Raw genomic sequence first — 12169 nt, 5'->3', positions numbered from 1 at the left:
CAGGAACGAGACTTGCTTGTCCAATAAACTCTACTATATATTTTCCCCCATTTTCTGCCTGTAATCTGTACAGTTGTTTCCATAAAAGCAAAGTTAACAGATTTGCTAATCCAATCAGTTTATCTTGCACTGCCGAGACATTCATGTAAACAGTTCACTCTAGATTTATTTCTCCTCAGAGTTCAGTAACAGAAGGAAATCATCAACAGTAGTCTTAAATCAGATCAGATATTTAGAAAAGGAACAAAACCTACAGATGCTAATTGCTCTATTATCTTTACATTACTGGCATAGTAAAACATTCCACATAATCAAAATGTGATATTGTATTGTCCTCCCAGTGATGCATGAGACTTCTGAGATGGATCTTAGAAGGTCAGGGGAATCTTTGCAGTGGTGTCATTCCAAAGGTTATGGCTGAAGCCTTGAAATAGGCTAAAACTTTGGGAAGCGACAGTTGAAGATGAAGTTACGGTTCTGGCCTCTGTGAGTGAAGCTTCTCTCATGCTGGATGCATAGCCTGGACAGAGACTACTGCAGATTCTGCCATCAACACACTTTATAAGACTTCTCTTGACAGTTCCATTGATAAACTACCTATAGCACCATAAGCTTGCATGGACTGAGAGTCTCATGATCATATCAATTAATGAAAACAAGGCATTCGACATCTATCGCCTTGTAGTACTCATAGGCGTTTTTGCTGTTACTCTCACAATGAGTTTCAATGGTGGGGTTTTACAGTTAGTTTTAAAAGGCTAATTCTACATCATCTAAGCACTGATAAGCTCTTAAAATTAGATGTTATTTTGAACCCATCATCCTTCCACTAGACTGAACTTGTACGTCTTAATTCATGTAAATTTGCTCTTGGCAAATTCATACACAAACTTGACACCGTTGTTCAACCATGTGAATAGCATCGGACTTGAGAAACCAACTGTGTCACAGGCATGAATATGCATGACCACTAACAGCTGCCCCATTGAATTGATTATAAATGGGGGTGAATTGAATAGCTAACTCCTGCATTGTGTGGCTATGTATGAACACGGAAGGAGTGGTGTGTTCACAGCGTAGCCTCAAGAGATTCACAGTTGGCAATGTGCATGTTGGTTGCATTCGCCTGTGGGTGAACTTTACATTTGATTCAAAAGGGGTACCAGAATGCTGAAGGCAAATTCTCCAGCAGTAAAAAACAGACTTTGACCTTTCACCCATCTGACAGGTTTTTGAAATGAACAATGTCAAATGAATGAGAAAGGAATGGCCACTGCCATGTGCTGTGTAACACTGTTCAGATGATCACCCTACAGACAGCATCTTCTGAGGTGGTAGTGTGAATGGAAACATCTGTGTGAGTACTTTGTTTGTCTGCTAGAGACATGCAGTAAGGTGTGTGTATCTCCTGATCCCTCACCCTTTGCCCTGTACCCACACGAGTGTGTGTGAGACCACAGCCCAGCCGAGCTGGAGAGCACAAAGAGTGTCAGACCGCGCAGGACTCTAGCCCAGTGAGTTTCCCATGACCACAGGTTCACACAGCTCCAGCTGCAGAGCGACCTCTCTTTGAGCTGACGCATCAGCAGCTCTTTTGTTCTGGCGCCGGTACTGCCAACCTCTCACCCCTGACCCCCAGAGTTTAGTCTGCCTGCTCCGTCTGTCTATACGTCCAGCCCTGTGATCAGCAGCAGTCTGGCACAACGGAGCCTCGCTCCCTCCTCCAGCCTGCTGAGAGCTCTTCACAGGCTCCGCAGACAAAAGAGAAGTGACAATTCATCCTCAGCACCATGACAACACAAGGGCTAACTACTAATGCCAATCCTCAATGTGCACTGACATCTATATGGTGAGGATGCAGCATGGTGATTCATAGTAATGATTCAACCTGAACTTGGCTTTCTGTACACACTAAAGAAAAACATGTATGTATTAAATACCATTTCATTACAGTGCCATTTAATGTGGGATCAGCAGGGAACACCTTAAATGACTTAATACTAAAGATAAATAAACCTGAGAATATTATGCTGGAATCCAGCACTAATACTGATCAAATGTTGAATCTGATCTTGTAGCCTCAGTTTATGATTGACATGTATGGAATGTTAAATGTGTGATGTAAATGTATGAAGTACTTTAGGATGGTATGGAAAGATACAACACATACTGCTTTCTATGGTCATGCTTACGGATAAGCTTTTCTGCCCATCACGGAACAGTCAGTTTCGAGCTGTGTCCTAAAATTAGCTCCATTTTTGGTTTTGACAGTGATCACAGTAATGTGTCCTGAAGCCATGCTAGTTCCAATTAGATACACTTCTATCTCATCCTGAATGATGGACTAAATTATAATGCAGGGGCTACCAAAAATGGCAAATGACTGAAGAGATGCATTAATCAGTGTATCTCTGGCCATAATATGGGTTGTGGATTTGATTTTCCAAACACCATACATATGCATAATAAACTTCAAACTAGTTTTTAAAAGCCAAAAATGTAGTCCATTTCAGGGTTGGAGCAAATGGTTCCTGCTTGACAGTGAACTGATTCAGTTAATGAATTGGTGGAGGGAAACTCTGAATCACTCTCTGGCTTGCAGTTGCGGGAGAACCATGATTCATGCATGGGGTGGTTTAACAAAACTAGCAGAATTGGCACTCAAACTGCACTCATGTGTGTCATGTCAGACTTATGTTGCTCTAACCCGTATGAGATTCTGTTTCAGCCGAGGCTCTTCAGTCAGTTTATTTACTATTTATTTTCACTGACTACAGGTCAGTAGTTACAATGCTTTATAAGACCTTATAGTGGTTTGGAGAGCTCTCAGCAGAATTCTCAAGTGTGAGTAAATGAAGTTGTTTTAGCCAATTGGAGCATCCGAGATCTTAGCTTGCCTTGAGGTGGTTTCTGTCTATTATTCTGTCTGTTGGAGCGCCATAGACATTCCAGCAGTTGTGGATGTGTTATATTATTTGTCTGTTGAGAACCCAACAGGCTGAACATAGCTGACTAACAACTGTTCAGGGTGGCTTCCAGCACAACACATGGCCAGCCCTATACATACAGCATATACACACTGGGTAGCTGTATAGAATGGTAACAGATGGACTTCACTAAACAATTTCTCAGAGTGCTGTAAGCTGGGATATGGATGATTCACGTGTTCCGTTTGTTTCCGCTGCAGTATATTGAGGACGGTTTTCCCACAATCTGTCCTTTAAATGGCCAACACAGAAGGATTAAGCAATTACATACACCATACTCCTGAGAGCGATGGGAAATTTTGCCTTTTTGTTTAACTGCGGTGTCTCCATTCCCAAGAAGCCCAAGCTGCACTCTCCCCCGACACACTGGCTATTGGGTTTCCTGCAGCTGTCGCTCCATCCATAGAGAACCTCAACTATTCCACAAATTCTCATCTGTTGGTCTCTTTTGCTGTTATGCCTATTATACTGTCATTCACGTGTGCACAGTTGATCGTATAAAGAGAGGATAGTGTAAGTGGGAATTATCATCAAACAAGAGCCAGAACTCCATCCCAACAGAGAAAAGCTGCACAGCACTGTGACCAACATGGTCAATGCCGTTGGAAAACAAATTCCACAGTCACATGCGTTTGAATCACCATGACCTGAGTGAAGATGAATCATGAACACACCATGCACAATTCCCAAGACAGGCGCAAACTGCTGAAAGATGTTCACCACAGATTAAGAAAGGCATTTTAAGTGGCTATGTAAAATGATGCAGCTGGAGGATCTTTGATATGTTACAGGTGTTGAATTTAAACAAATTATTAATTTGGTTTGAGGTCTCAAATAATGTGATTAAGTTGCTTCCTGAAAGTCTGTGCATGCTATGTAGATGACTGGTCCTCCAAGTTTGTATCTCCATTTATACCTGAAGACAAGAAATGTGCAAGTTGTTAACATACAACTAATGCTTCTGTTATTTTTTTTTTATCTCCAACATTCCCATAAACTTCCAAGTGAATGAGTTTGGATTGATGTACAGTAGTGGGACTGTTTATGCAGTCAGTACTCTTGCAGTGTCTCTCTGGGGAGGCGCGAATGCTTCTGTGTTCTGTCTCAGCAGAAGTAGTGGCAACAGCAGCTCCAGATGAACTGGGCACAAAGAGCTATCTGTGAAGTGGTGAATGTGATTCACAGGCAAGTTGCCAAGAGCTGCTTCCTACTGATGCCTTTTAAAACAACTTTAAGCCTACGCTCTCACAGCGCAGAGGCGGCCTAATCACAATAGCACACATTTACACACACACACACACACACACAGAGAGAGAGAGAGAGAGAGAGAGAGAGAGAGCCCATACACACATACATCTCCACTCCCTCCTTAAACACTATATAGTCATTGTTGAATCACTCGCTGATAAAATCGCAGTATAGAATAGCTTCAGAGGGGCATTTCAGCCCAATCTGAGTGTAGAAATCAGTTTAGAGCGAAGCAAATTGGGGATGCGGGCTAATGAACGATACTCTACACAGGGTCACAGAAATCACATTAACAGCCAAGAACTGCTTTCAACCTGGCCAACAGAAACAGCAGGAGGGCTCATACTGATACAAGCACTGGCGGCAGCCTGTTCAAGGCTACATTCCATAAGAAATTAGGATGAGCTCTCCTTGAACTTCAGCACAGAAAAAAACTCATATCTACAGAAAGCCTCAACTGACATCAAAAACATTCATATTTATTGTGTTTTTGTTTTTAACAGCATATTTACACTTGGAAGCCAGGGCCTGTTACCTGAGCATCCAAAAGCAGACATGACTGCACCACTGATGTGCATGCTTTAAGGAGGAATAGAAACTAAATGGAGGTCAAAGCCTCAAACCAAAATGGAGAAAGGCATCTTGGTGTTTCCTTCACTGAGGTGACGTGACGTGATCCCACCCCCACCTCCCAGCTGACAAGCACTAATCCTCTGGACAAGATCCTGGGCTGGGCCATGGGGTGCGGCTCCTGCTTTACAGCGCACGGTCATGTCATCCCCCAGCGCTGACATGGTCCACACAGTCCTGCCATTTCCATCTGAGCGTCAAACACGCCTACAGCCACTCACCCAACCCGTGGCCTTGAGAAATAAAGCAAGTTCATGAACTACATCAGATGTCAACATTTACATTTACAAGATGACAATGGACATACTGTATGACCTGTTAAATGCCATAGCCCAGTTAAGTAGAAATAATAAGGTCAATCTGGAAAAACAGATTGATTTTTCTCATCGATAAGGCCTCTCTACATTTCACTCAGAATGAGTGTTAAGCAGTAAGTGGAGTTTCGGTGTCATGGAAAATGTGTGCTGCTCAGTCTTGTGTAATTTGATTTGGTCAGAAACAGAGCATGGGCTTCTGCTTAGTGCGGACGCAAATATGTGTGGACTGCCCTGTTCCATTTGCACGTAAAATCCATTATTTCACTCCCGCGGAAACACATCCTCTGCAAAACAAAACACGCAAATGTGGTACTCATAAACTCATGTTCAGAGGTGATGCTATGAATCTGTCTCATCTATGTTTTGTAATGTAATTGCTCCAACTCAAGAAAACCATAACCAAAGCCTTCACAGTCTGTGTTGTGTTACTTAAATTCAACAACTTAATCAATGTGACACACTTTCAACACCATACAGCCCAAGATTGATAACTTGTATACTTGGCTGAAAGATGTATTTTGATCTACTTCCATGGCGACCAACTATTTTTCCATGAAAATGAATGATCAGTGCACTCATGCCACATTCACACCCAGTCCACATTTTCATCCTCACATCATCACCATGCCATCATCAGGCAGTGTAACAATCTCCTAACGAGGGCGACCTCCAAAAATGCAGGCGGTAAAACAACCCCACCACCACCACCACCACCACCCCCACCGGCCCCCGTCTGCTAACCCCCAATCTGGCCTCCCCAGCCTGGGCCTCTCAATGGCCCTTTTAATGAAAGTGAGGGGAATTGGCCATGCTTGAGCAAGCACTCCCACTAAGGAACTATTCCTATCATTTCATGTCACAATTAACAATGTCTCTCTTTGTCAGCACAGCACTTATTAAGCGCCACAAATGAATATGGCCATTTCTACAGAGCCCTAATGGAGGTGGCGGGCCACTGGGGCAAGAGAATGGAGAATAGGTGTGAAAGAGAGCAAGAGAAAAAAAAAGGGAAAGTGGAGGTAGCAGAGGAGCAGACTGTGCAGGAGGTGAAGTGGACTAGACGAGTGAGAGCGTGAAAGAGGTACTCACAGAAGCACAAGAGGAACTAGAAAAGGGTAAAGAGCTGAGGGGGTGAGCTCCAATAGGCTCCCTCATTTCCATCACATCTCCAAAAGGTCTTGTCTGCAGTTTAATTGCTGACGGGGTCCATTCAGATCTTGTGCCAAACGGAAACAGAATGGGAGTAGGGACAGCCTGATTATAAATCAAATACCCAATTAACACAAATATGGCTTTGTTGGTTGAAGAAATTGAATTCATACATTCAGAGATTTTCTCTGAAGTCTCTTAGCCTAGGACTAGGCTTGATCCATGTAAAGGAAACCAGCATCATAACTGGTACTTAAAATGGCAAAGCAGTGGGTAACATGACAAGCCAAAAAGCAAAATCAAACTAAACTGTACAGAGTGACATCACCATTGATCACCAAGATGTATTGGATTGTTGACATCCCTGCCTCTGACACACAACATTTCAGTAGTCCCAGTAGAGGCCTCTAACTCAAGAACCCCAGGAAGTGAAAACCCCAAAGCAGTCACATCCTCTGAGTTTCAGCTGACCGTTGCTCATTGCCCAACAGCTGTGTTCTCCAACAAATGACCTTTGCCTGTGTGACCCACACACAGTTGCAGAGGAACCATTATCTCATGTCATGTGTTGCTGTTGCTATTGCAAACAGTTCATCAAGGTTCCAATGTCCGCCACATCCACACTGTTTCCTCTCAAGGTCTCTTTCTACATTGAAGGCCAAAAGGCCTCCAGTGACCCTCAGCACACTGTCAAAACAAATGCCCTACATTAAGAGTTTATCCATATCTGTGACTGATTGTGATCAGAGAACAAATTAATTATTTAAACAATAAGCTTGTCAAAGACAAATGTTAGTCTACCACAATAAACAATATCATAACATCTGGTTAGATACGCTCAAAAACCATGAGAAAAACATTTTACACAAAGTTATTGTCGAGACTAAATCTAAACAATCTAAATTGACTATGACTCATATAAGATTATCAAATCACAAAAATAATTCTCAGTTAATTCAAACTTCTGTTTTCCTGAATCAAATAATTCATAATGTCTCCAGATGAAAAATAATTTCCATGGATCAGTCAGTGCTATAAACAATGCTGAACATTTTTTAATGGTTGGAATCAACCATTCCTGGAGTCAGAGATGAACAAAATTTTCCAGCAGCAGCCGAATGCACTGAAAACCCTGTTGAAAACTGACTGTAAACATAAAAAGTATTTTGAGAGGAAGAGTTCCAGAGTTTCCATCAGGAAAAACAATTTCTCTCTCTTTGGTTATCAAGGTCTGGGTTTAAGAGAACATAGCAGAACTATTCACAGTCCTATCCGTAATTCGCATAATTTGATTATTCTAACTCTCATAGTCACAAGACAGCCCTAAACTCTTGCTACTATATGATTCAATTGTGTCATTGAGAGATAAATTGATAGGCTTGTAATTGTTTCAGCTTAGCCTTCAAGAACTTCAGAGTATTTTTAGAAGAAGTAAGCATTAAGGCTATTCATTAATCACAGACCTTCCTAAATCAACAACTTTGCTTGACACAATTTTGTAAATAGCATGGGTTGTATTGATGGGGTCTATAGTTCATCATCACAAAGCACATCTCCGTACATTTACACTGTGGGAAAATGGGAGTTGATGAGTGGGCAGGAGAACCCTCTGATGCTATCTGAGCAGGCAGGCCTCCAAAGCTGAACCTGTGCCTGATACTTCAAAAACACCAGTGTTTTGCAGGCTGATGGGTGTTTAGCACCAGACTCTAGTTGTGATGGCTGGAGGTGTAGCTGCATGGAGCTATAGGCCATTCCCATGTGGGCCAAATGAACAAATCAATCCCCACCACAGCCAAAGACAATTCGTACTTCTTTATTAGACATTTCTGAACAAGAGCACCAGTTTGCATGCGGCAGGCAGTCACAAATTGCTGCGAGGCATCCTGTCTAAACTTGGATCCACTGCCCCATGACACACACAAAACAATCCTGCAGTAATTTGAAACAGAATGCTGAGACACTATTTCCCATTAAACATGAAAGGGGGACATAAACCACATCTGCTTAGAAATGCTTGCCTTGGCTATCAGTTTAATCCTGAAACTACTCAGCAATACACGAGAACAGCATATTATCACTCAAGTTTCTCACTTGGAAACTTGCTCGCTTGCAGTGCAAGACACAAGTTGCCAAAAGATCAACAAGAATTTAAATTCAAGTCAAAATGAAATGGTCCCTGGTAGGAATTCTTTAATGGACTATTTGCATGTTTTCTTTATAGGTCTTTGAGTGTGAACAATAGACAATGGTCAATAGCATTTCAGCTCTGCATCTTTAAAGATGCGTGTCCACTGGCAACAACTCATGTTTTTTTTTCCAGACTCTTCCCAACTTGCCATTGACTGAACTCACTTCTACATTAACAACGACTGAAGAACTGCACAAAGAAGTGAGGGCTAAATTAAGAGTACAAAGCCAGCACTGTGGGGGCCTTCAGAAGATCAATGAATGCTCGCACACATGCTCACACTAAGCGCTTTCAGACATACGTGTAAGACCGGAGGTTCTGCCGATGTTAAACGGTGGGGCCGTATATCTGAACGACATAACCGGTCATATGGAAGTCCGAATTCACCCGGTGTTTATACTACCCCCGACCTAGTATTTCCTCCGGACATTATGTAAATGTGCTGTGTCTGAACGAGGAGTAGAACATTCGGTTAAAATCACACCTAGTGAGAGGGCGTGTTGGTGACGTTTCTTTCATGCGTCCATGTGGTTAGATCTGACTTAAATGCCAGTGTTATGATGGAGTGGCATAGTGCTGTCCAGAAAATCTCCAACCTGGAAAGATGCAGACATCACGGAGCTACTGTCCATGAGGGCATACAACATTTTGATAGAACACCTGAAAGGAACGTTAGAGACACGTTAGGCTACAACTGCATGGCAAGGAGAAACGAATTCAGAAGACTGAATCATCATAAGCAGAAGGCGCTGAAAAGGCAGTAGCTACGTCGTTGACGACAATAACAGGAGTATTTAATAAATTGTTAGCCAACACGGTTTTCTGTTCATTGATAGCCTTCATGACCTGCTGAGCTCGCTGATATTTGCTGAGCATATATGCCTAGAGAAAATGAAAACGAAGAAACCCCAACTTTGTTCCAAGCTCCTTACGTAAATGCTACACATGGGGAGAGGATGCTTTTGGAAAAAATAAACCATGAAAAAACGAACAACTTCACTGTTATTAATGTTAGTGTTTTGTTTGTTGCTTAAAAACGTTGTATGATCTTGAAGTCTTGAGTTAGCCTACTGAATTGGCTGGTAGCCTACCATAAAGTTTGTGCATGCTCTCTCTCTCCAACGCAAACCAGATTTGGGGTTCTATAGCCTAGCTAATTCTGGTACATAACGTTGAAAACAGATAAATGTGTTTATTTGAAGCACACATACAAATACTGTAGGCTAGGTCAATTTCAAGTGCCCACTTACGTGACTAGCCTACTTCAAGTATTAGCCTTTGCACAATAGATTTCTTCTTCTTTAGCCTACAGGCTATATTTTGAAAACAAGAAGCAGCTGTGACAGGCAGCGGCCGCATATAATCTGCGTCATGTCTCAGCATCTTGTGAACTCTACAAGCCCCCACCCCTCACTCGACAACCACACGGAGATTCTGTAATGTGCGTGTATGTCGTTCACACATACGTCCGTGTAAGGTCAGTATTAGGTCCGCAGTTTAGCATCATATCTGAATCATCCGAAGGGTAGGACCTCCGTTTGACAAACCTCCTCATATACTCCGGAGGTTATATCTGAAAGCGCTTACTGACAGTATTCTAGTCCTCTGTCAGCTGCAACCACCCATTTACACGGTCCCCACCAAAGCCAAGACATATGCTTCAGATAAATCCACAAAAAGACAGTCCCCAGACTGTGACAGGATATAAAAGATAACACAATATTAAGAAAAACACAGTTCAGTTCATATGTGAATATCTTCAATGAGGGGTTTGTATTCAACCTATATAGTTAAGGGACAGGCACGAGTATCTACTGCTGGTGAGCATTTAAACACAAGTATGGCAGAGGCCTCAGGGGTCTGGTGGAGGAGACCGCAGAGAGGTTCCCTCCATGTGTACCCTGGTCCATCCCATCTGGCAAACAGGCTCAAAGTGCCTCAAAGCCCATAAGTCTGCTGGGAGCATTTAAGAAGTGATGAACATCCGTGGCATCAGCCCCTTGTTGCTCACATAGCGCCCTGAGGGTGGGGTACAGATAGGCAACACTTACATGGGCTGTGTCTCACAGTGCTCAGACCTTCACAACAGGATCAGGCAGGCAACACTGTGGCATTTCTAACCTTCACTTTAACATCCAGCACCAGCACCCAGCTCAAGTCAAAAGGCAGTTATATTGAAGGCAGAATATTGTCAAACAAATTTCCCTATATCAGAACATCAAAGACTAGGCCTGCACTGTCATCAAAGATTTACCTACAAACACCTCAATTACCTGTAAACACCTCAATGCAAATGTCTTTGAATAATAAACGATTTTATGTAAGAACATCGTTGTGAGAAAGATCTAGAAAGATTGGCCTGAGTGACATGCAGGGTAACTAAGCGTATTATAACACAGAGACACTAGCTATATCGACCTGAAATAGCCCCGACAGAACTTTGTCTGAGACAAAAGCGCGACTCAACAATAGCAATGGAAGACTGGAACCCTACAAACTGACCCCCTACCAGTGAGCAAACCAACAGTATTGCCGTCTGACAGTAGGTAAATCCTTTTAGACTTAACTCTAATCGCGTTGTCTGAGTTACTCCATGCCTACCCGAAGCAAAACCAGGTCAGATAAAAATAAACTTTCTATAAAAGTTGTACACCGTTTCATAGTTTTCACAGTAAAGCTGTCAATCTTGTCAATATTTACTTAGACGCTACTAAATCAACTCTACGACGAACAGCACTATTGTAGCTGACAGTGAAACAATTTCGAACAGCAGTTCAGAAAAGTACCATTCCCAGCGACACTTACCCATTGTTCTTCTCTCCCAAACTTCCCGAGGTTGGAGAATGTGTACAAGTTCAGCTTATGGGGATGTTGCGTCCAGGGATGCACAGCAAACGCTAAACTAGACCACTGAGTAGCTGCGCCTTGTCCCGTTTGGAGATGGGGTGGGTGACGTCACCACCAGGGATTACTGCTGGTAGGATGGGGCGCATTTGGCCCCTCGTTCCGTATTCAAGCAGAGGAAGCAAAAAGTTTAATAGGCATTCAGCACAATATACTTTGTACCGCAAACACTTATCCTGCAAGAAATAAAACTTCCGGTGGAGATAACAAGTGACCACGGAGGGTGTTGTTGAGCAACAAAGCTGAGGAAAACGTTTTTGTCTGATGCTGGTGCTGTTAGAAACGATAGCGTATAACCTACTTCAATATCATTTTAGAGGGTCTCAACGTTTGTTTAGTTTTCTCTATATTATGAAGTTCTACCCACAAAAAACGTAAAATGAGGTTTATGGCATCTCTTCAAACATAGCCTATTAGTAGAAGACAGTTGATATTAAAAAGCCTAGAATAAATTCCCACCCATGTAGTATGATTCACCGTGGGAGATTTTGTTTTGCCTTACACACAATGATTTTAGATTCTGCCAGCAATGTTTGTGTCACACTGTTTATACCCCAAAAGTGGAGGTGAACTCCCACCATATCTGAATTCCACCCACGTAGGGCTGTGGGGCCGGGATGAAGGGCCAACAACACCCTGCTCCAGACAGACAGAGACTGTGAATGGATTATTTCATGCTTTTAGATGTACTAGCTAGATACTTGTTTTAATGAATATATTGCTACATATGAGGTAATGTTCTG

At 42.5% G+C, this 12169-nt stretch overlaps 1 protein-coding gene across 2 annotated transcripts in view; it reads right to left on the bottom strand.

Annotated features, from left to right (window-relative positions):
* gpm6bb (glycoprotein M6Bb) overlaps positions 1-11511 on the bottom strand; it is a 31083-nt gene extending 19572 nt beyond the window's left edge. Inside the window, exon 1 of one of the 2 annotated variants that reach the window (XM_076263642.1) lies at positions 11328-11511. In XM_076263642.1, coding sequence (XP_076119757.1) covers positions 11328-11331 — 4 coding nt within the window. In that variant the 5' untranslated portion in view covers positions 11332-11511. Of the gene's footprint in view, positions 1-6271; positions 6312-11327 lie in introns of those variants that run through there. The other variant, XM_076263644.1, reaches the window with a different exon arrangement.
* Between the last annotated feature and the right edge of the window lie 658 nt (positions 11512-12169).

Source organism: Alosa pseudoharengus, unplaced genomic scaffold (assembly GCF_046254945.1).
Source record: "Alosa pseudoharengus isolate Yale_2024_CS ecotype anadromous, Long Island Sound unplaced genomic scaffold, YU_APseudo_1.1 YU_APseudo_1.1_scf_3, whole genome shotgun sequence".
NCBI lineage: Eukaryota > Metazoa > Chordata > Actinopteri > Clupeiformes > Clupeidae > Alosa > Alosa pseudoharengus.
Note: the sequence above shows the minus strand (reverse complement) of the source record. Positions and strands in the feature narration are given on the sequence as shown.